Below are 25,891 nucleotides of genomic sequence, written 5' to 3' on the forward strand. Positions count from 1 at the left end.
CTTTGGAGGAATGGTTAATTATAAGAGCTGGGGTGGAAAAGATGCAAGATGAGCCTGGAGCATATTATAGTGCCAGAAAGTAAGGAAGTGCTCAAAAACAAAAACAAAAAAAGCCCCACCTATGTTGATGAGATATGTCAAAGGGACATAGGAGCCAAGTGAAAGATTTCCTGATGGTCACAGCTGGAACAATTCAAGTAAGAAAATAAGGAATTCTCAGATTATAAACAAAAGTACCAAATGAACATCCATTTCATACTGATGTAAACAAATGATAGAATGAATGAATGAATAAATAAATAGAGAAGAATAGAAAAATATCTTGTGCTGAAGAATTCCAAATAATTTATGTAGAAACACTGCCCTACAAGAGGGGAAGAACAACTTCCTACTCTGTAAGTGTAGACTGTGAATAGTGATCTCTTTCAAAAGAGGACACTATAAGGATGCCTCGGTGGCTCAGTCGGTTAAGTGTCTGCCTTCAGCTCAGGTGACCATCCCAGGGTCCTGGGATCAAGTCCAGCATTGGGCTCCTTGCCCAGCGGGGAGCCTGCTTTTCTCTCTGCCTGCCACTCCCCCGGCTTGTGCTCTGTCTCTCTGACAAATAAATAAATAAAATTGTTAAAAAAAAAAAAAAAGAGGACACTATAGAAATGGGGAGATAGTACCTTTATGGAGGAGAAACTTGACAAACATTACCTCAGTCAGGTGATTAAGGTGAACATCAGCAGCGATTAATCATGTTGGGTGTATGTACCCTTGACATGATGTGATAAAAATGGCACTTTATCTCTATGATCTTCCTCCTCTAAACCCTGAACCCTAGTTCAACTATGAGAAAAACGTTAGGCAAATTCCAGCACAAGGGCATTCTACAAAATACATGACCAGGACTCTGCAAAACTGTCAAGGTTATAAAAAAATCAAAGAAAATAAAAAACTGTCATAGTTGAGGGAGACATCACTCCTAAAAGTAATGTGATATCCTGAATAGAATTCTGGCACAGAAATAGGACATTAGATAAAAACTAAAGAAATCTGCATAAAATGTGAACTTTAGCTAATGATAATATATCCATATTGGCTCATTAATGTAACAAATATACTAATGTAAGATACTAATAATAGAAGAGACTAGCTATGAAGTATGTGGGAACTGTCTGCATTACCTTTTCAATTATTCTGTAAATCTAAAACTGTCCTAAAAATAAGGTCTATTTAAAATTTAAAAAGAGCTCTTGGAAATTAAAAATATAATTGCAGCAATTAAAAAATATTAGAAACAATGGACTATAAAGTTATAAGAATTTCCCAGAAAGTGTATTAGAAAGACAAAAGCCTAGAGAATAGAAATAAAAGGATAATAAAATTAGAGTCAGACCAGGAGTTTTCACATCTGATAAAAGAAAGAAAGGAGAAAGGGAGGGAAATAGGAAGGAAGAACAATGAGGAACAGAAGAAGAAAGGGAGGAAAAAGCAGAAAAAAAATAGAGAAAAAGGAAGAAAGAGTAATTATCTCAGAAATAATACAAGAAAATTTCCTAGAACCAAAGAAAATGTGTTATTAGATTAAAAGAGCTTAGCATGTGTGTAAACACTAGATGGGAATAAAGGAGAAAACCAAGTTTCCTTATTTTAAAATTTCAGATCATGGGGATAAAGAGATCCAAACAGCTTCCTGAGAAAATGAAGCAGGGATACCCACAGGGAAATGAGGAAGTCATCAGGTTTCTGAACAGGTACATTGGAAGATAGGATGTGTTTCTGGGAGCTCTCAAAATCCTAGGAGAATTTTTTTTCCAGCACAGGTAGACCCAACCAAACTATCCATCAAAGATTTGCCTTTCACCTTACTTCAGGAAGTCAACAAAGAATATACTCCACCAAAACAAAACAGAACAAAGTAAGCAAATCAAGAAGAATAAAACATAAGATCTAGGAATTCAACACAAAAGACTTATTAGGACATTTCCCCAGCTGATGGTGAAGGGGAGTCCCAAAGATAATATCTGTTTGGTAGGCCTAGAGAACAACTAGACCAGACTGGAACAAGAGAAGTAGAGGTTCCTAGAGATATCTAGGGACCTCTAGAAAGATGTCTCAAGGAAAAACAATGGACCTGAGAAATTATCTGCCAGTGTTAGCCATGAGGAATATTGTATCTAGTGTGAGACTAGTTAACATGAGAGTGAAAGAAGCCTAAGCAAACTACTCCAAGAGGCCACTGAGCCAGAAAAAAATTTTTAATTATATAAGAAAGGAAATGTAAGTAGTGTACTTAATTTGGATTAACAGTGAGCAGTATATAAGAATAATAATGACAATATGAATGGGCACTTAATTTTTTTAAAGTGTTAAAACTCTAGGAGGACAAGAGGAGGGAGAAATGTGAGTCTGGGAACAGGGAGGTTGCAAAATAGCAAAATTCTGACCTTCCATTAAGGAAGTAAACAGATGATCTAAAACTGAAAAAAAAAATCAAGAAAGAGTCCCATAACTATGTTACTTAGACATATGCAAGTAAAAACAGAAGAAATAGACAGAAATCAAGATGAGTGCTTTGGGGAAGTAGGAATAGTGATGAAGCATGGGATAACCAAATTTTGTCATAAGCTTTATGCTACTCTTGAACTTTTAAAACCAGTACATTATTTTGGAAAAAAGTTCAAATTTCCTACTCATAGACTTTTCCCAATTGTGAAAATATCATACTTGCAGAAGAAGGCATAAAGTATGTAAGTACTGTTTACAAACTAGACACCCTCATCTCTAAACACCACATTGTAACTACCACTCACATCAAGAAACTGAGTCCTGCAAGCAATTTAGAAGTTAGAAGCCCTTCCTCAATCACACCCCAATGGTAACCATTATCCTTGCTATTGTAAGGATATATTCTTTACTTTTCTTTATAGATTTAACACCTACATGCTCACCCCTAAACACAGTTGAGTTTTGCCTATTTTTGAACTATGATATAAATGGAATCATACCATATGGATCATTTTGTGCCTTGAATTTTTTTTAAATTATTTTTTAAGTAGGCTCCACACCCAACATGGGGCCCAGAGCAGAGTTTGAACTCATGACCCTGAGATCAAGACCTGAGCTGAAATCAAGAATCAGATGCTTAACTGACTGAGCCATCCAGGTGGCCCTGTGCCTTGCATCTTTTGCTCAACCTTATGTTTAAATTTTCATCCTTGTTACATGTAACTGAAGATTGTTCCTTTCCATTGCTGCATAGTATTCCATTTTTTGACTATATCACCATTTATCTGTCTCTTTTACTGTTGCTATTGTTTATAGTTTTGGGCTATTAGAATGGGGCTGCTATAAACATTATTATACATGTATCCTGTGCATATGCTTAAGATTCTCTAGAGTCCCCATTTAGGAGTGAGCTGATGGTTCCTAGGCTATGTACATGTTCCATTGGATAAGGGGATGATAAACTGTTTTTGAAAGGCTTTGTAACAAATTGCACTCCCACAGCAACCAACATCTGAGAGTCCATGCTGTTACATATCTTTGCCAAAATGTTGCTATCAACATTTTTTAATTTTCCTGATTAATAATAAATACTTTTACATATATTTATTAAACTTTTGGCTATCCTATTTTAAGTCCTGTTCAAAGGTTTTTCCCACTTTTCTGTGGAGCCTCTGCCTTTTTCTAACTTATTTGTAGGAATTCTTTATATTTTCTGAATATGAATCCTTTTATATTATACATGTTAAAACTGTCTTACACTTGGAGCACCTGGGTGGCTCAGTTGGTTAAGCCTCCGACTCTTGACTTCAGGTGCGGTCATGATCTCAGGGTCTGGGACTGAGCCCCATGTGAGGCTCTGTGCTCGGCACAGAGCCTGCTTGTCCCTCTCCCTCTGCTCCTTCCTCCTACTTGCTCTCTTTCCCTTTCTCAAATAAATAAATGAAGTATTTCTAAAAACTGCCTTACACTCTACGGTTTACCTTTGTACTGCCTTATTGTTGTCTTTTTTCTTTTTTAGGAATAGAAATGTACAATTTAAATATTGTTCAGTTTATTATCTACAATGTTTTTATGGTCTGTTTTAAATATTATTCTCTATAATAAAGTCATGAGAATATTCTCACCTACCCTCCAAAAGTTTATTATGCTGCTCTTCACATTTGGGTCTTTAATCAACATGGGATTAGATAGTGTGGGGTAAAGATCAAATCTCATTTTTTGACTCATATAGATAGCAAATTTTCTCAGCCCCATTTACTGAAAAGAGAGTTTCCCCATACTGATCTGCAATATCACATTTTTCATAAATCAAATATCTACATATATGTGGTTTTATTTCTGGACTCTCATTCTGTTTGCCTATTCTTGCAAGATGCCACCTTACTTATTGTAAATTTATAAAGTCTCGAAAATTCCTTTGGGAAAATCTTGTCTTCTCATTCTTCCTCAGAATTATTCTTAGCCCTTTACATTACCATATATGTTGTAGAATCAGCTTATCACACATACATACTGACAACTCCCCTGCACCTCCAAAATATATACACACACCTATTAGCATAGTGATTGGGAATACATTGAATTTGTAGATAGATTAGTTTGGGAAGAATTGATATGTTTTAAAATTGAGTTTTCTATTCCATGAACATAGTGCATTCTTCCATTTATTTAAGTTTGTGTGTGTGTGTGTGTGTTGGGGGGAGAGAGAGAGAGATTGAGATTGATCTATCTCAATATATCTATCCATCCATCCATCCATTTATGGAGTTTTATAATATTCTCTATAAATATCTTACACATATTTTGTTAAATTTGTTCATTGACATCTGATATTCTTTTTGTGCTGTGGTAAATACATTTTTTTAAAATTCCATTTTCATCTTCTACTAAATTGGAACTTATATGCTGTTTCTATTATTTTAGCAGTTACCCTAGCAATTAAAACATATAAACACAACTTTTTTTTTTGAGAGAGAGAGAAGGATGGGGGTGTGGGAGAAGGGGAAGAGGGAATGGGGGGAGAGAGAGAGAGAGAGAGAGAGAATCTTAAGTAGGATTGATCTCACAACCCCGAAATCATAACCTGAGCCAAAATCAAAAGTCAGAGGCCTAACTGACTGAGCCACCCAGGCAACCCTAAGCATTCCTACTCTTAACCAAGATGATGCAAGGATCCTAAGATACTTTATTTCATTCCTCACTCATGTATTTGAATTGTTTTTTCAACTTTACAGAACTTCATTATTATTGTTTTATGCAGTCAGTGTTTATTTACATTTACTCATTTCTTTACATTTAAAAAAATCTTCATTTCTTTTGTATCTTAGATCTTCCATCTGTGATCATTTTCCTTATTCTAAAGTATAATTTAGAATTTGCTTTAATATGGGTCATGGCAAACTCAGTCTTTTGTTTTGTTTTGTTTTTTGGAAAATGAGTTTTCCCCCCTACTCTCATTTTCTGAAAGATAGTTTTTTTCTGGGAAAAGTATTTTATTTATTTATTTATATTCATTTTTTAAAAGATTTTTTTCCTAAGTAATCTCTACACCCAACATGGGGCTCAAACTTACAACCTGGAGATCAGGTGTCACATGCTTTACCGACTGAGCTAGCCAGCTGCCCCTGGGAAAAGTATTTGAGATTGTCAGTTGTTTCTTTCTGTATATGGAAGATACCATTGCAATGTTACATGGCTTCTATTGCTGATAAGAAGTCAGCTGTAAGTTTAATTGTTGATCTACTGGAGGTAATTTGTACTTCTATTCTGGATGCTTTTAAGATCTCCCATTGTCTTTGGTGTTGCCATAGTGAATTCACCATAGTGAATCTGTAGTTCATTATTATGTGTCTGGAGATGGATTTCTTTTTATTTATCATACTTGGAATTTGTTGGCTGCTTTATACTGTGAATTGATGTCTTCCATGCATTCTGAAAAAAAATATATCAGGCATTATCTCTTCAAATATTATCTTTGCCCCAGTCGCTCTCTCTTATTCTTGTGAAACTGTGATCAGGTTTATTATAGATCTTTTGAGTCTATCCTTCATTTTTCTTAACCTCTTTTCATATAATCTTTTTGTCTCTCTGTATTCCTTTCCTTTGTGGATAGTTTTCTTTTAGTTATTTCTGGTTTTCTAATTCTTCTTATTTGTCTAACTTATTAAACCCATCCAATGAGCTTTCCATTCCAATTTTTATATTACATTTGTAGAAGTTACATTTGGTTCTTTTTCATATTTGCTATATCGTTCAAAAATCATTTTCCCATATACTGCAGACATTTTAAGTATCTTTCATTTCTTTAAACACAACAGCTGCTTTATAAACAAAGCCTGATAATTATAAAATCTTTTATTGCCATTATGTTGTAACTGCCAATGATCTCTTGAGAATTGTTTCCTTATGTACTAGTTATCCTTTGAAAACTAATTGTGAGAATTATTTGAAACCTATTGTAGAGGGATAGTCCAACCAAAAAGGGTTTGTATTTGCTGTAATAAGATTCCTAGGCACTACTAATTCCAAACACTTTCAACTATATTCACAGCTTGACATTTGGGGGAAGTTTTTTAGGTGGTAAGAATCTAGGCTGTAAATCCATCTATTAACTTTTTGTGGTTGCAATATATCCAAGACAGGCAATTTCTCAATATCAATGCAAATTTTCTGACGTATTCTAGGGGTTAGGTTGGTTGTGTTTCCATATAGCCCTGGCTTTATGTAGGAAGAGTACCTCATTAGACTCCCCACCTGGAATGGGCCCTAGATTTTAACTTCTGAATTTCATGTCCTGTAAGAAATGGAAATTGTCCTCTTGCCACAATTTCACTATCCTGCTTACCTCTCCAGGCATACACTTTCCCTTATAGTTTGCACTTGTACTTTCTCACTAAATTGTCAGTTACCTGGTGCTTTACAGAACTTGATTTCTACTTTGTTATTTTAGTTTTTTTAAGGCAGGGTCATTTCCTACCCTATTATATTATCATAAATGGAACTTCTATATGGATTTTGAAAAACAAATCAGTGTAGAATAGCTGTTAAGAAAACAGACTCTAGAGTCAGACTGTCTGGCTTTACATCATGGATCTAGGCTTTATCTTCTCTGCGATATTGGGCAAGATACTTAACTTCATTGTATTCCACTTTCCTCATCTTTAAACTGAGGAAAGGAATAATATTTTCCTCACAACACAGGCGATGTATTTGGTATAATTTCTGCCTCTTGATAATCACTTATTACCTCTCTATGAAAATTGGTGAGAGAGAAAAAAGTGAGAAATGACAAGAGAAAAGAGTGGGAAAGGATAACTTGGTATGTGAAGGCAAACTGTAGGGGAACAGGAAGTGGGAAAAATGACAAAAATGTGGGAGAAACAGTATACAAAGAGGTTTTATTAAAAAAGTCTTGATGTATGTTATTCAATATAATTCAGCCTATTTTGCTTTCTCAAAAGATCTTCAGTAAGGACCTACATTAGTTTCCAATGTGTGTTTTTTAAAACAGGATTTGTGTTTCTTTTGGATGTGATATTGTACCAAGACTGCTGTCTAGGTGGCTCGATCTTATTTTTATTTCATATATACCTGCAGGAGTAAGTAATTTCATCACAAAGACTGCTGTGTTAAATAAGCGCTTGCTTGCCAATCTGTCTGAAGCAGAGCAGGCATTAAAAAAAAAAATCCCAAACCAAAACGAACCAGCACCAAGACAAGTTGAATTAAATAAATGAATGAATGAAATGCTGGCAAATTTTTAATTAGAAAAGAAAACTTAAGATATTAGGCCTTTGTAGCACCAAACACAGCAAGAAAGATGATGTAAAGATGATGATGTTTTACAAAGAGCATTTTCTAGTTACAGTAAGTGAAACTGCTTAGTACAGAACCCCTGGGAAACATAAAGCAGGGTTCTCCACCTCTTCGCAGGTGACATGTTGGTCTGGATAATTCTTCACTGGGAGGTGTGTGTCCGGTGCACTGTAGGATGTTCAGCAGAAGAGCTAGCCTCTACCACTAGATGCCAGTAGCACTCTCCACACGTGCACCCAGTTGTGACCACCAAAAATATCTCCAGATATTGCCAAATATCCTCGGAGGGGCAAAATCACTTCAGACTGAGAACCACTGAAATAGAGGAATTACAAAAAATCATCCACAATCCTCCCACCAAGAAACATAAACTTTTTGTTTATATAAATAAAAATTACAAAACAGTGTCACATTGATCTTATTCTATAGCCAGCTTATTTTTCACTCAGTAAACAGCATCAACATTTTTGTTATATAATATTCCTCTGCAGCATAATTTTTTTGGTAGTGCAAGTACTTAATAACAAAATAATCCTAATTCCTCCTCCCTCCCTCCCATCCCTTGTATCACTGCTGTCCTTCCATTCATTTCACTTATAAACACATACACAAACACACATGCACACATGTGTGCACACATACATAATCAGATACATTATTGCTATTATTATTTTGAACAAAATGCTTTTTATTAGATCAATAAAGAATAAGGAAATGTTTTTATTTTACTTTCACTTATTCCTTCTCCAATACTCTTCTTTTCTTTACATAGATCCAAATTTCTGACCTATATCATTTTCCTTCTCTCTAAAGGACTTCTTTTAACATTTTTTTCCCAAGGCAACTCTACTGGCAACAAATTTGCTCAATTTTTGTTTATCTGAGAAAGGCTTTATTTCACTTTAGTCTTTTCTTGCTTGTGCAGACTCCTCACAACTGAAGAGAAGTAAAATGTGATTGTTATCTTTGCTCTTCTATTGGTAGACTGTTTTTCCCCTCTGGCTTTTTCAGAATTTTTTCTTTATCTTTGACTTTGTATAGTTTGAGAATGATATGCAGTTTTCCTGACATCTATGCTGCTTAGTGTTCTCTGAGCTTACTGGGTCTGACTTTTGGTGTATGACATTAATTTGAGGGAATATCTCAGACATTATTATTCGAAATACTTGCTTATGTTCCTTTTTTTCTTCAGATATTCATTACGTGCGTGTGTTTCACCTTTTGTAGATGTCCAGCAGTTTTTGGATATTCTGCTCTGGCTTTGTTTTTGTTTTGTTTTGTTTTGTTTTTCAGGCTTTGTTTCCTTTGTTTTTCAGCTTTGGAGGTTTCTGTTGAGTATCTTCAAGCTCTCTGTGGATAAAGATCTCTTTCCTTAGCCATGTCCAGACTATTAATAACCCCACCAGAGGCATTCTTCATTTCTTTTGCAGTGTTTTTTTTTTTTTTATCTCTAGCATTTCTCTTCAGTTCTTTCTTAGGATTCCCATCTCTCTGTTTACATTGTCCATCTGTTCTAGCGTGTTGTCTCCTTTATCCGGATAAATTAGAGCCTTTAGTATATTAAATCCGAATTGTTTTAAATTTTCAATCTGATAATTCCAACATCCCTGTCATATCCAAGTCTTGGTTTTGGTGCTAGCTCTGTGTCTTCACATGTTTTCTGACCTTCAGTATGCCTTGTAAGTTTTCCTGGATTGTTGGACATAATGCACTTGGTAAAAGAAACTGCCCAGTACTGGCGCCCGGTAAGGCTGCTGCTTGTGGGTTTCTATTCCCTTACATTGTGTATTTTGCCTGCCCCTCTCTCTAATTCTGGGGGTAGCGGTTTTCCCTGTGACCTCAGGTTTCTTGCAGATCTAAGAAAAGTTGATGATTTTTCAGTTTGTTCAGTTTTTACTTGTTAGGATCTACTGCATATTATTATTATTATTATTATTATTATTATTTTGCCCATTGAACATTTATTTATTTAAGATCTACTCCATGATTTTTAATGGAAAACTGGTGTGTATGGACATAGTGCGCTTTTACATAACTAATTGTGGAGTATTGGGAATTTTGATTGTTTCAAATAAGGCTACAGTAAATGTATTTGATGATCGATCCTTAGAATAGATTCTTGGGGGGGTGTTGGTGAGCCTCCACCAGCAGGCGGCGCTGTAGGACCTACGGCGGCCCGGGAAGAGCCAGACGCCGCTCTCCCTCGGAGGGCACTCTGCCCCGCCCGTCCTCTCCCCTCAGCGGTGGCGGGTTTGGGGAAGTGTTTCTAGGAGACGGCGCCCGCCGGCTGCGCCTGCGCGGTTGACGCTGCCAGGGGGCGGGCTGACGGGCCGCGGCGCTGGCCGGCTGGTAGTTCTTTTTGGGCCTGGGTCGTTGGGCCTGCCCGGGTTCTCTTGCTCCATGGTACGCCTGTGAGTCACGTTGCCGGCGGACGTCTCCTCGGGATGGAGCACATCCGTACGACCAAGGTAGTCGCGGAGAACAATTAGCCGCTAGCCATGGTTTGACCCAGCAGAGGTGGGGGGCGACGATAACTCGGCTGGCCGGACCAGGGCTGAGGACCGGCCGCGCGGGGGCCTGCCCGGGCCTAGTCTGGGAGGGCAGGGGCAGTTTGGGCCAGGGTGGGTGCGGAGGGCTCCTGTACCTATGGGAGTGGGAGTCCCGCTTTCAGCCCTTGGTGTTGGGGTGTGGATGATTTGGGCTGCTGGGGGTTGAGTCCCATGAATTGGGTCGCCGCCCTCTCAGCGCTACACTTTCTTGGGCAAAATTGGGGCTGCTTTAGCTTCAGCTGCTTTCAGGCATTCGCCTCCCCCAAAGACCTGAAAACGGGTGGGTCCTCAAATCAGCTTTGCAATATTGTGTAAGCTTTTCCTTGTTCACGTTGAATTGTCCCGTGTCACAAATTCTTGATGCAAGTTTTGGAGGCGCTGAGGTCAGCACTCTGCTCCACCTCACTTTGTTGTCTCGGTCTCCATCCAGTCATTTAGGTTTGGTACTCCGTCTCTTTGCTTCAAAACTTCAACTTCATTGTCTTTAGCGTCAATAGTTTAACAGAGGAGTTACGGAGAAGGAAAACATGTTATCCCATATTTTAAAGTGTCTGATGGAACTCTTTTTCAGTTGATCTTATTAAATCCCATGCTTAATTTTTGCATGCGAAAGGCATTTATTTTTAGGAACGAACAAGTATTCGTATAATTCCATTACAAATGTTGAAACTGAAGGAAATGGTATCAAAATATTACCAAGTTACGTTACCAGGAATTAAGTTCAGTTTCAACCTTGGGAGGGAGAAAACATAAATCAAGACAAGAAGAATTGAATAACATAATTTTAAGATCGCCTGGAGCCTAACAAAATTAGGAAGAGGACCCACTGTGAATTTTGACTCCTCTGTTTTGCTAACTCCATCGCTCCATTGCCGCGCATCCTAAAATTACCGTTCATTTAGAAAAAATAGCGACATACGTTATCTTCATTTGTTCCATGGAGAATTTGAGGTCTATGTCATTAAAATTTTTCACGAACCTTTTTAAGGTGTTAGGGATTTTGTTAGAGCTTGTTTATAACATTGCATATACTATAATATTTGAAGATGCTAAAAACTAGTCCCTTTTTAAAAACCTTTTTTTTTTTCCTTAAGGGAAGAATGGTAAAGAAACTGTTTAATTCTGGTTGCTGGCTCTTAAAGTTTGAAAATAGAAGGGTGGTTAAGTAAATAACCAAACTAGTAGAAGACGCAGAGATGGAAAAGAGGGCTAGAGCATGCATCAGATCAGGTTCTCGTCCTGGTTCCAGGGTTCCAAATGTGTATTATATAGTAGTTTTTCACAGTGGGCCTATCCTGATGGTTTAGTAAGGTCCTTTTATGACTTTTTAAGGAGCAGATTTCTGAATAATTTTCTATTAAAATTACTTTTCAAGTTGTGCTCTTTTATTACTTTGAGTTATTTTTCTAGCATGGGATCACCAGTACTCTGAGATAATCATAAATGGCTATAGGTAGACTGCAATTAAACTAATACTTACTAGGTCCCAGTTATGTGCCAGGCATAGGACAGATACTGGCTGTAGAGCAGTGAGCACGATAGACATGGACCTCACTGTACATTCTGACAATTGTGTGAACTATAATATTTTCTTAAATTATGACTTAAAAGATTGTTATGAACATAGCCTATTGCATTATTATACTACTTTGCATAACCTTCACTTGGACATGGTTAATTTACTGCAAAAATGATTGTATTTCAAAACTAAAAATGAATTGCTTTAAGTTTACTTAGCTGTTTTGAACTATGCAGTTTAGTCACTATGATCAAGAATTGACTGTGGAGTGGTTCTATATAACTATTCTATGTGGAGACAGCTGTATTTGAGAAGTAATAATTACCAGTTCTTGAGCAACTCTGTGTCCGTGTAGCCAGCTGTGCAATATTACTTTACAATATTTACAGTTTCACAAGTATGCTAATTTATACACAGTTGTCACTAATTTCTTTTTTTTAAGATTTTATTTATTGATTTTGACAGAGAGTTGTCACTAATTTCTTAAATAACCCTGCCAGTTAGGTACATTATCGGCATTTGCAGATGAGAAGGAAATAGGCTTGGGGAGTTGAAGTAATCTGCCCAGTTATCTCATGAGGGATAGAGTTAAGATTTAAACCAAAGTTTGTCGTAATTTTTTTCGTTACTTCTCTAGTTTTAATCTGATTGTTAAAATGTATTAATCTTCAGAAATGAATCCTAATGAATTCTAAGAGCTTTTTTTCCTCTAAACCTCTTCTTGACATAAGTAAATAATATTTATGTGGTATTTTTTTGTATTGTTTATGGTCATTGTTTTTTTTTATTGTTTACAAACCAGAGATTTATCAGATAAAGTATTTTAGCTGAGTACTGATTAAATGGCTTTATAGTTATAAAATTCAGGAACAGATATACCATCCTGTTTTGGTCACATTTGGTTTACTTACTGCATAGCATCACTAAAGATGTCAAGTCTAGTCTGAATTTGAATTTCTGAAAGACTGTTTCCAAGCTCTGCCTATCACTTTGAGCTCTAATTTGGCCATAATGAGATAGTCTTGCCAAGAAACAATGGGAAATATGCAGAGACAGTTCTTCTTTATGCAGTCTTTCTCCTTTCCCTGCCAGGCTCCAGTGCTTTGGCTGACATCATCTGTTGATGTCAAACGATGTTGTGCTGTTTGTGAATGGAACTTTACAGAATGTAATGGAAGAATGTTTTCCTAAACTATATATGGAAGACTGCTTTCTACAGTTTGTTAAGGAATGGAATGTCCCAAGAAACTCTGACCCCATTAGGGCTCAAGTTGAATTATTCCAAAAGTAATGCCTACTTTGTTCTTAGCTTGCTACCCATTTTTGTCATTAGAATGTGTGATCATAGGTGTATGTACACAAATATGTGTAATCAGTTACAAAGAGGGAAAGAGATGCAAATAAGAACCAGTAGATTGTGGGGAGCACCTGAATGCTTTTCCTCCCATAAAGTGCTATTTTGACTCACTAATATTATTCCATTTTACAGGTGAGAAAACTGAAATTTGCAGAAATTAAATACCTTGTCCTGACTCAAACAGCTAGTTCTAATAAGGAAGAGATGGAGCTGGGAACTTGAATCCAGGTCTTTCTGATACTAGTCCTGTTCTCTTAACCATAGCACTCCTCTGCCTCACAGAGTAATTGTCTAATCAAGAGATTTGAGGGGCACCTGGGTGGCTCAGTTAAGTGCCTTCGGCTCAAGTCATGATCTCAGGGTCCAGGATCGAGCCCCACATCAAGCTCCCTGCTCAGTGGGGAGTCTGCTTCTCCCTCTCCCTCTGCCCACCCCCACTTGTGCACCCAGACACGCTCCCTTCTCCCCCTCTCTCTCAAGTAAATAAATAAAATCTTTTAAAAATTAATTAATTAATTAATAGATTTGAATAGTGAGGTAGGTCAGTGTGAGTAGGACTGGAAGGAAGGTAGGGGATGGAGGAGAGGAACTTAGGTGGTAGGATTTTGTCTAGTAGGTAACCTATTATGAGGGTGTAGGGTTAGGGAAAAGGTATGGTCCAGAAGAATAGATTTGGGAGTTGTCGGTGTTTAGGTAATCATTGATGTTTTCTTTTATGGATGAGTTTATGCAAGGAGTACACGTGTAGAGGCTCTTTGGAGAAGAGTGTGAAGGTTAGAGCCCTGGGAATACTTAGAAAGGGGCAAGCAGAGGAAGAGGAGTCAGAGAAAGAGTACTAGGGATATAATGGGAAGAGGTGAATCACAAGAAGGGAAGTCTTCCCTATTCAAATTTCCTTCTTTGCTCCCTCTTCCTCTGCTCTTTCCTTTTCTTGGGGCCTGGTACTGTTCTATGTACTGGAGAAATGGTGGTTCCCAGACAAAAGTCCCTGCCATTCCAAAACTTACTTTCTAGTTGGGGGAGACACAACAGTAAACAAAGTTAATAAGCCAAATAATAATATAGTAGATGGTAGTAAATGCTATGGAGAGTGCCAGGGTGAGATTGGGGGAGGACGGTTGTAAATAGGGTAGTTAGGGAAGTTCTTACAGAGATAGTGACAATTGAGTACAGACTGAAAGTGGTGAGGGAGCAAGCCATCTTCACAGGGGCAGGGGTTGGGGAGGAGTGGCTGGAAGAGTCCCAGCAGAGGGAACGGCAAGGGCAAAAGCCCTATGTTGCCATGCCTGGTTCGTAGAAATCAGCAAGAGGACCAGTGTGGCTAGATCAGAGTGAGTGAAGGAGAGTGCAGTAGGAAATTAAAAGTTGCAGACAGCAGCAAGGCTTGAAGGCTAATGTGAATCTTTGGTTTTACTGAGTGAGACAGGAAGCCATTCATAGAAAGTCACCTGAATTCAGTGCTGCAGAAAAGCAAAGTAAGATAGGACTGAAAAGTGTCCTTGGATTTATGATCTATTTTGTTTGGTGATTTATGCAGCCAGACGCTGTTGTAGGAACTTGGCATACACGAACAAAGAAAGATGAAAACCTCTGTCCTTTTGAGGGTTACTTTCCACTTCCCCAAGGCAACCTGATGCTCTTTTTTTTTTTTTTTTTTTTTTTTAAGATGTCAGTGCTGTAGAGTGTGGAATAATGATACTAAGAGTCGCGAATGAGTGCCTGGCTATAGGGGCAGCTCACAGCAAGTCAGAAAAGCCATGACAGTGTGTTTTCTACTTCAGTAGCCCTGTCATGTAGTTGTAAAGTACAACTGTTGGCTACAGAACATTGATTAAGATGGCCATTGGTCCTTTCTTGTCCCAGAGACCACTTGGTGTCCGAATTTTCTGGATGTAATACTGAATATTTGTGATATCCTCTGTTTTTTCATTTCCATTTGTAATCATTTCCTTTGTAATCAGCTGAAATTTGAACTTCCTGTTTAGAGTACCTTTTAGTGCAGGCCCAAAGTTGGCAACAACTCAACTAAATGGCCCTCAAAGTAATGTGTTGGCATTTCCCATCCTTACCATAATGACTACACCCTCCAATTCTCTTCTCCCTACTCTGTTTCTTCTTTGTTCTTTCTCTTCCCAAAACTTTGTCCTTCTTCCCCATTCTCTTTTTGCCTGTGATAATACCTATAATTAAAGGGTCCTGACACTATTTCCGTAGTGTCTCAGTGCTAGTGACCTGAAAGAGTCGTGATTGCTTCCTAAATACTTGACTTAAAACATTTCCAGGAAAGCATTGCGAAAAATATGTAGCAATATCTGTAAAGTATTTTCAGTTCCCTGGTGAAAAGGGGAAATATGAGGCAGTAGTTGGTGCTTGGAAATTGGCTAAGTCTCTGGTTTGAAATTTGTATGCTGATAATTTTAGCAAAGAAAAAGCTCTGCTTTCTTTTGTTTTTTACATTTATCTTAGGATTTGCAGCTAAGAACAGAATAATCAGTAAACTCAGAACCTAAAGTTTTTCCAGAACCTAAAGTACTAAATGAATGTTTTGGAATAATTTTCAGATTAATTTTATTATCGGTCATATCCATATAGCGATTGCCATATTGAAGCAGTCATGTAATGATTTTTCTATTATATTTTCTTGATTTGAATATAATTTTCCATTTACTAAAGTAATAATCCTCAGTTTATTAAAGTCCTATATAGTCTCTTTTCTCTCAGATTTACATTTCTTTTTGTACCTTATCTTAGTGAATGGCAACCAGTCTGACAAGCTTAACATCTTCAAGAAGCCTCTATTTCTCCTTCCTTCTCACATCCATTTTGTCATCTCTAGATGGGCATCTGCTTTATCCTGTCTATTGCAACTTAATCTGGGCCTTTATCGTATCTCTCCAGGCACTCTTAGATTACTTTGTTAGCCTTTTACCTGGTTACCCACCTCCTGTCTCTTCTCTACTCAACATTTTCTCCACATTGCCATTGGAAAGATCTTCTTAAAAACCATATCTAGTCATGGCTACTGTGCTTAAAATCTGCTGTATCCTTTTATCTGCAACACAGATACTCTACCTTAACAGGTGTTTCTTTTTCATCAAATATTATTGTCGCTCCCCTTTTGTGTTCTCTCTCTTCTGAGAATTCTGTATTTTCTGTGTTATAGTTAAGAAAATTTTGTTCAGCTTTGCTTTCAATATTATATTAGGAAAACAGTTTTTTCCAGCTGTAGGACACATTAGAATATTGAATTTGCTTTTAAAGTCCATGTGCCTCCTCCTTCCTTTCTCCATTTGAATTTGAACATTAGTTTAAGACAGAGGACTGTCAGGGCTCAACTTACCTCATCAGCTTACTGACTTACTAACAGTACTCATTTTTGCAAACATCTGAGCACTTTATTGCTTACTGTTTGTCAAGCAACCTTGGCGTCAAGTACCTACATTTATTATCCAGCCTTACTACAGCCCTCGAAGAAGAGACTGTTGTCCTTATTTTATAGATAAAGAAATGAGACCCAGACAATTTGGCCTTTAGTTGATAGCCAGTCAATTTCTGTGGAGTGAATCAGTAAACTGTCTTTCTTGAAAATGTCTATTTATGTGGATCTTTTCAAAAATGTGTGTGTATGTGTGTGGGGGGGGGTGGGGTTTGCATACACCCATAATGCAGTTGTATATTTTAAAGGACCATAGTTGTAAGAAGCTCTTTTAAAAAGTGGGAGGACTGGGGCGCCTGGGCGGCTCAGTCAGTTAAGCGGCTGCCTTCGGCTCGGGTTGTGATCCCAGGGTCCTGGGATCGAGCCCCTCATCGGACTCCCTGCTCAGCAGGAAGCCTGCTTCTCCCTTTGCCTGCCATTTCCCCTGCTTGTGCTCTCTCTCTCTCTGTCAAATAAATAAATAAAATCTTAAAAAAAAAATACATTTCTCTCCAAATCTTAAAAAAAAAAAAGTGGGAGGACTACACAAACTGGAGCCTTAAACATTGGAGAAGAGCATAAAGATAGAGAAGGAACCTAGCCTAATGTGAGTTAAGAGCAAGAGGGATTAATTTGGAGTTGCATAAAAATGACCTGGTGAGCTTCTTAAAATACAGATCTTTGGGGGCGCCTACGTAGCTCAGTCAGTTAAGCGTCTGATCCCAGGGTCCTGCTCAGTGAGGAGTCTGCTTCTGCTTCTGCCCCTACCCCTGTGCACGTGCTCTCTCTCTCTCTCTAATAAATAAAAAACCTTTAAGAAAAATACAGATTTTTGGTCTCCATCTCCTGAGATGGCCGAGTGAAGTTGAGTGGGGCTTAGGATTTGTATTTATGCAGAGTTTTGGAGATGATTCAGATGAACAGCTAGGCTTTGGGACTTGAATGTAGGTAATCAGAATTAAAGATCTAATAAATGGGATTTCAGATAATTTTGGATTTAGAGATGGGGGAATCAAGAAATAGGCTTGGAGTGTTAGGATGAGTATTTTTAACTTGAATTTCCAATCTTGATAGACAACAAGCTCGAAAGAACTATGTAGTGTTATGCAGCTCTAGAGGAAGAGTGACTTTGTCTTAATTGGGTGATAGGGTGGGAATAGCAGACTGAGAGTTCACACGTGTATTTAAAAACAAGAAAAGCCAAACTATAACTGTACATTCTTAGTAATTTTTCTGCTTATTTTAAGTTTGTTCATTTATTTGTAAATTACTATTTACTGTTCACCTTCTATGTAGGGAGAAGGTGGCAGAGAGAAATGAGGGACAGTATAATGTTATAAAGAAGAACTTTATATAATAAATCTCTTGGATGATTTCAGCAAGAGACCACTGGTAAACTGTGGGCACCTTCTGTTTTCCCCTGTGGGAAGTGTTTCTATGGCCTTTCCCCCTAGTCCAACAAATATTTATTGTGTCAGATGCTATATTAGTCATTAGGTAGTCAAACATAAATAAGAGAGAGTTCTTGCCCTGGGGTATGTTGTAGCTTTAGTGGGAGAGATGGACACATGAACTTTATATGATGCTTTATAATGTAGAAACTACTCTAACAGTAGTGGAAGGTGCAGATTTTAAAAGTATTTAGGCTATAAAATTGATAGGAGTTAGTGATTAGTTGAATATTGGCGGTCAAGAGGAAGTCATAGGATGATTCCCAGATTTCTAATGTGGGTGATTGGATGAAGATGGAGTCATATTAATTCAAATCAGAAATATAGGATTAGGAACCTACTTGTGAGGGGTGAGGGAAAATCAGTTTCATTTTCTGTATGCTTAACATGAGTCTTAAGACATCCAAATAGAGCAGTATGCATGGTGGGAAGGTGTTCTACCTCAGGAATCAGACCTATGACATAGGGTTATTACTGTGCTGTTCCGCTTACTAGCTGTTACTAGCTGTGTGATGTTGGGACATTTAACATTTAACTTCTCTAAGTCTCAGTTTCCATACGAAATTAATAGTACTTACTACATAGGAATTGTTAAAATTAAAAGAAATAATGTATGTTAAGCACTTATCATAATACTGGACATATAATAAGACCTCAATACTATGTCAGGAATTATTATTGTTATTATGTGTATAGCAGGCAGTGTGAACTCAGGAGAGCTCAGAGTTGGGCATTTAGTTTGGAGAGTCACTAAGGACAGTGGATAAGATGCCTATAGAGAATGGAGCCCCTGAATAAGAATAGTAATGAATAGGGGATGGACAGAGGGTTAAAATTCAAATGAAAGTAGTGTGATTGTTTTGCATGTAGATATTTGTGTGTAGAGTATTTGTGCCTTGTCAAAAAATTATTTATGGCTTGTGATTGAAGCATAACAAGAAATATTTATGACCTTTTGATTAAAAGACTTAATCAAACTGGGTGTTGTGTGTAAGTGATGAATCACTGAATTCTACTCCAGAAACCAATATTGCACTGTATGTTAACTAAATAATATTTAAATTAAAAAATATGTGGACTCTTGAATATGAAAACTGTTTATACCATGTGCCTCCTTCCTGTTCCCCTTAATATTTGTGTTATTTTTTTTACAGAGTACCTTTATTGGTTGTATTTCTAACTCTAAACAGTACCTGTGTAACTTGTGGTTTACATATTCCCCAAGATGTGTGAAATTTAATGTTCAACATTAAATAAACTCATGTTTTTGAATAGAAAGAAGAGCTTTGAAAATGGTACATTTAACTCCTAGGATAACAAAGAATTTGTGTTACTTTTGAAATGAGAAATAACTTCTTTTTCTTTTTTTAGGTTGAGCAAGTGAAATTACTTGACCGATTCAGTACCAGCAACAAGTCACTAACAGGAACGCTCTATCTTACGGCCACACATCTATTATTTATAGACTCTCATCAGAAAGAAACCTGGGTAAGAAGGGCATCTTCTGTACTGCTTACCATACTTAGAGTAATGGCCTTGGCCTTTTGCTGTATTTCATTTTGATCATGAACAAAAAATTTAATCATTAGTTAACCTGTTTCAACAAAAAGTTTTTCAAAGTCACCTGATCACTTCTACCCTCCCTCCTAATAAAACAAGGATACAATGTAGAATGTGGAACTCTTTTAGAAGATATAGCAAGACTCTTTTTATCTGCATTAATAATTATAGAATACCTACTTGTTCCTTTTAATTTTTAAAAATGTAATATATGTACATGTTTAATATTTAATATTAAGTTCACATGGCATAGTCACAGTGGTTTTTTTTAAGATTTTATTTATTTATTTGAGAGAGAGAATGAGAGGGCACCTCATCCATGGTATTTTTATACAAAATTACAATTACAGTGTTTTTTTAATTGATTGTAGATCAAATAATACAGTAATGGATATTTTGTATATATTACTTCCTGTGTATGTGCCAGAGTTTCTCAGCGGTGTCTGCCTGGGGTAAAATTACTGGATCTTCTAGAGGGGAGGGGGGTAGGGGGATGAGTTAGCCTGGTGATGGGTATTGAGGAGGGCACGTTCTGCATGGAGCACTGGGTGTTATGAACAAACAATGAATCATGGAACACTGCACCAAAAACTAATGATGTAATATATGGTGATTAACATAACAATAAAAAATTAAAAAAATATATAAAAAAAGTGCATATTTTCCTTCACTAAATATGGCCCCTTTCCAAAATAGTTGTCTCAAAATATTCTCAGTAGAAAGTGATACATTGTCCACCATTGTCGGCAACATTGATATTGTCAGCTTTAAAATTTTTGCCTCTTCGGTGGATGTGCAATTGTGATTTTAATTTGCTGATTACAAGGAAGTTGTCCTTTCAGATATTTTGGCCTTTAGATTTCCTTTTCTTTTTCTCTTGGGCTATTTGTCCTTTTATTGACTTTATGAGTCTGGTTTTTAATGTTTTGTCAGGTATGTGTGTTGTAAATAACTTCTCCCAGTGTGTGGCTTGTCTTGTGTGTATATACATCTTTGAATTAAAGTTTAAAATTTTAGTGTATTAGACTTTTCATTTTTTCTTTTATGGTTTATGCTGTATTCTGACTTAAGGGATTCTTTTTTTTTTTTTAAGATTTTATTTTTTTATTTGAGAGAGAATGAGAGATGGAGAGCACGAGAGGGAAGAGGGTCAGAGGGAGAAGCAGACTCCCTGCCGAGCAGGGAGCCCGATGTGGGACTCGATCCCAGGACTCCAGGATCATGACCTGAGCCAAAGGCAGTCGCTCAACCAACTGAGCCACCCAGGCGCCCTGACTTAAGGGATTCTTAAAGGCATAAAGATTCTCCTGTATTTTTTTCTAAAAGCTTACATTTTATATTTCAAGTATAAGTTGTTAACACATATGGGAAATATTTTGTTGGATGATATAACTTAGGGATTCACTTTTGTTTTTATTCTTTTCAGATGGATACTGGCGCCATTTATTGACAGTTTCAATGCATTAATGTATAGTATCAACTCTGTCATAAATAAAGTGAGGGTTTGCTTTTGACCTCTCTATTCTGTTCTTTTGATATATTGATTCCACTGTATAATAGCATACTGCTTTATTGACTCTAGCTTTTTAATATAGTCTCTCTTTTATTGTACTCTCTTGATTTCCACAGGAAGGCCATCCAGTTGATAGGTGATTGCAATAAGTAAGTCAAGATACTTACCTGAGATGTTGATCTCGGGGAGTTGTATTCCTCGAGCACTGGAGCTCTTCCCCATCCAGTGTTGGCCCAGGAACTGTCAAGGGTTTTACCTAGCAGGGCCTTGTTAAATCATTAGTCACGTGATCATCCACTCTGTCTACCCTGCCTTTGTCCGTCTGACTTAATATCTTCTCAGTATGTTTTCCATCTCCTAGAGATAGACAGGGAAGTTTCCCATAGACCTCTTCTTGCATATATTATGAACATAGTTTGGGGAGCAGCAAAAAAAGATCTATGTTATTCTCTCCTATTGTTGTTTTATCAGTGTATTCCCATCTCTCTCTCCTGAATGAAATCTGTTTAGTATACTCGATCCATAGAAATGAACATTTTAGATCTAGAAGGGGACTTACTAACTTTTTTTTCTCATTTTACAGGTAATTCTTTTTTCAAGATCACGTAATTAGTGGCAGAGTCAGGTCTCTTCAACATTTTCTTCTTGCAAATGATTTTGGGTCTTAATTAGAATCATAAAAGTGATACATTATAGTAGCTTATTGTCTCTTATTCTCTATTTAGATGTTACTATTAGATCATTTTGAGTAACTTGGCACAGGCCTGCTAATATAAATGTTACTAGTGCTAAATCTTAGCCATAAGTTGGGCCATGTGTAGTGTATACTAAATATCTATGTTATGTATACTTTTAGTGTCTGTAGAACAAGTTCTTATTAATCTTTTTTAAGCTTTTCTTGATGATTTTATGCATTTAATCTTGCATGTGAACTTTAGAAAATACATATAATATGATTAATATCAGCATTTAATATTATAATTACATAGTACATATGTATGATATAAATAATCATCCATCTCTTACCCTGCCACAGAAAAAGACAAAAAGCAGTTTGGAATTTTTTACTGAACTTGTATCAAAGTTTTAGATTAATTTGGGATGAACTGATTTCTTTCCATGATGGAGTTTTTATCATTCAGGAACCTGCTATGACTCTAAGATCTTTGATTTTCTAGAAAAACTTTCTATAAATATTTTAAATTCATAGGAATGGTATTGAGAAAAAACTTTTTTTTTAGTAGCAAACAGAATATTAGAACTGGTATGAATGATAATCATATATTTAAAATGCCATCAAGTATTGAGTTTATAGTAGGACTTTCTATTCATTCAATAAACATTGTGATGGAGGTATAAGCAATGATACTTGTATTGCTGGTTTGGTCAAGTTTTAAGTTTGGATTTATAAGATACAACATTTGAAACTTTTTTTTTTTTTTTTAATTTGAGCAGGGTCATTATAATGCTCCAGATACTGGAGGTAGAATGGTGCTCGACTGAGCTGTAGTATTGCTCCCTACAAAGTTCCCAGCATCTGGCTGGAGAAATAGACATTCACCATATAAGGAATTACTCATGTTCTAAGTACTGTGAAGGAAAAGTATAGGCATAAGAAAATGGACAGGACCTAACTTACTTGGGAAGGGCCATGGGGGTTGTCAGGCTGTTCTTCTTGGTGATGATGTTTAAACAAAGGCCAGAAATAATACTAGGAGTTCCTAGATGAAGAAGTAGATCTATAATTTCCCAGTTAGTAAGAGCAACTCAGTGTGTGTAGAAGAGGTTGGTGCATTTGAGGAGCCAAAAGAGGACTCTGTCACTCGAACTTGATGTGGGGAGGGACTTGAAGTGAGTCTAGAGCCTAGAGTCTGGGAAATGACATGACATCACTTTTTTAAAAATCGCTTTTTCGTGGTCACTCAGCTGCCTTGTAGAAAATGGACTAGAGGGGGTCAAGAGTAGATATGGAGAGAGCTTTCCTAAAAGGCCACTTACAGTTACCTAAGTGAGAAACAGTGGGAGCATTGCAGCTAGGGGAGTGACAGCAGACATGGAGAGAAGTTGCAGAGATAGGTAGGAGATGCAGTTCTCGGGGTTTGATGATGTATTGAGTATGTGGAGTGATGGAGGAAGTATCAGAGAGCATAGTTCGGCTTAGGCATTCAGTCACACGTTTTGAGTACTTTGTTTGAAGAGGGCATTTCTAACATGTATTCTGGAAGAGAATATGATATTCAGTGCCCTTTGATGATGATGATGATCATGTTTTTTCCATGCTGTAGATATTGCACCACCATATTGCCTTAGTAGAGAAACTAGCTTTGACTACTTCTGGATGCCCACTGGTGATTCAGTGCAAGAACTTCAGGATTGTGCATTTCATTGTTCCCAGAGAAAGAGATTGCCATGATATTTACAATTCTTTGCTACAGCTGTCAAAACAAGGTACTGTTTTTAGAGACCAAAGCTTACTTAGTGTTGAGATGGATTATCTAAGATACTTAATATGCCATTGTTACTTTATACTTGAAGTTACTCTTAAGTTCTTGTGCACTCTATTCCAAAAAGTTTGACTTGGAAATAATTAGATGCTTCTGATCTGAATCATAAGAATGGTTTCCAAAGAAGGAGTAAGAGTAAGGAAAAAGTTAAACATTTAGAGTACAGAGTTTAAAAACCATAGATTTTTATTAATGTTTTTAAAATTTGTTGGTAGCCAACAGCACAGCTTTTTTTTTTTTTTTTAAGTGGGTATCCACAACCAAGGGAAATAACTTGGAAATTGATTGCTGAATGAAAAGTTAAGGAAGGTCAGGCTCCTCTGGTAGCAGTGGGACCAATGAATTTAACTGACCAGAGTGGAGCATAAGGGAGATGACCAGAGGGAAAAGAGAGGGTGAATCCTACTTTACTAGAGGTGGGAGTGAGAGGAGTGTAGGCCAGAAAGAGGAATCCTGTCACTATGCCTTTGGGATCTGGAGGCTTTCTTCCCCCAACTTGATTTGAATTATGTAGATCTCTCCAAGAGACAAAGCACACTGGTTACTGAATGTTACTTTGTTGTTGAACACCTGGACTGCAGTGGTCTAGGAGCAGGTGTACACCCTTCTCTCCTAACACATAAAGCCTAGGCAGTTATCCCCCATTGTCCCAAGTTAAGCCAGATCTTATAGTAAAGATGGTTCTGTCACTTTTGGGGACTTAATATTATTCAGGAGTAAGTGCTCTCTGGAGCTCTCTGCAGCCATTGCCAGTTTTGGTCAACACTGTCCTATAGGATTGTATATGCAATTTCAAGTTCTATATGCCACCTCTAATTTTTTATCACAACATTAATATTTCCATTTTATATCTCATTTGGGAAGTGTGAGTGAGAAGTGTCTGTGTCTGTGTCATTAAAACTTTAGTTTTAAGAAAAGGAGATACTACACTAGAGTATTTAATATCAAAGTATTGTTTATTAGCTTTTGCTGATATAAATTGAATCTCAGATTGATATGTATGCCTTTAGATATGATCGTTTGAATTAAAGAACTGAGAACATAAATTGAATTCAAATATATTCAGATAATAGTTACCTCTTTGAAAATTTTAAAGAAAAAATGGAGGGATAAAGCTGAAAAATTACTATTATTTGTAGAGTGTTAAGTCCTAGAAGTTGCATTGTAACATTTATGTATTTTGTATACTATAGCAAAATATGAAGATCTCTATGCATTCTCTTATAATCCCAAACAAAATGATTCGGAACGACTACAGGGTTGGCAGCTCATTGACCTTGCCGAGGAATATAAGAGGATGGGAGTACCGAATTCAAACTGGCAGCTGTCTGATGCCAACCGAGAATACAAGGTAACTTTTTATTTACATTCCAGTTAGTTAACATAACATACAATAACCTGTTAATTTCAGGTGTACAATATAGTGATTCAGCACTTCCATACAGCACCCGGTGCTCATCACAACAAGTGCGCTCTTTAATCCCCATCACCTGTTTCCCCCATCCCCACACCCACCTCCCTTCTGGTAACCATCAGTTTGTTATTTACGGTTAAGAGTCTGTTGGTTTGCCACCCTCTTTTTTTTTTACCCCCCTTTGCTCATTTGTTTTGTTTCTTAAATTCCACATATGAGTGAAATCACATGGTATTTGCCTTTCTCTGACTGACTTATTTCGACTTGGCAATTCTTTGGAGAAATTCAGAATTCATAGTAGCAAGTTGTCTACATATTGCTATGTACTCTTCTTGCATTTAATAAGTTTTAAAGTTTTTTAAAGGTGATTTTTAACCTCATAGTTTTTGAAATGTGAGTAGAATGGTTATGTTTTATTTGATTTTTACAGATTTGTGAAACTTATCCCAGAGAACTTTATGTTCCCCGAATAGCAAGCAAACCAATAATTGTTGGTAGTTCCAAGTTCCGGAGCAAGGGAAGATTCCCAGTTCTTTCCTATTATCATCAAAATAAAGAGGTAACAAGAGAAGATTTTCTTTTTTTATTTTACAAATGTGGTATAACACCTTTTCAGGTTTAAGTATCCAAATGAACACTCATTTATACATAGGGAGGTCATTATAATGTTGCTGATAGAGAAGTGTTGGCTTTTCTCTTGATTACATTTTTGAAATTTTAAAATTACCCTGACATATAGAAACTTTCATACTTGTCATCTTTCTTTCCTCCCACATCCTCCTTCAGTCTTTCTTTTCTTC

At 36.9% G+C, this 25,891-nt stretch overlaps 1 protein-coding gene across 3 annotated transcripts in view; it reads left to right on the forward strand.

The window, feature by feature from the left end:
- The first annotated feature begins 10,093 nt into the window (after positions 1-10,093).
- Positions 10,094-25,891, forward strand: part of MTMR6 (myotubularin related protein 6) — a 33,318-nt gene continuing 17,520 nt past the window's right edge. Inside the window, exons 1-5 of one of the 3 annotated variants that reach the window (XM_027589278.2) lie at positions 10,094-10,277; positions 19,472-19,588; positions 23,459-23,621; positions 24,871-25,028; positions 25,522-25,650. In XM_027589278.2, coding sequence (XP_027445079.1) covers positions 10,254-10,277; positions 19,472-19,588; positions 23,459-23,621; positions 24,871-25,028; positions 25,522-25,650 — 591 coding nt within the window. In that variant the 5' untranslated portion in view covers positions 10,094-10,253. The remainder of the gene's footprint in view (positions 10,278-19,471; positions 19,589-23,458; positions 23,622-24,870; positions 25,029-25,521; positions 25,651-25,891) is intronic. The other 2 variants (XM_035726648.1, XM_027589279.2) reach the window with 2 other exon arrangements.

Source organism: Zalophus californianus, chromosome 3 (genome assembly GCF_009762305.2).
Source record: "Zalophus californianus isolate mZalCal1 chromosome 3, mZalCal1.pri.v2, whole genome shotgun sequence".
Classification (NCBI taxonomy): domain Eukaryota; kingdom Metazoa; phylum Chordata; class Mammalia; order Carnivora; family Otariidae; genus Zalophus; species Zalophus californianus.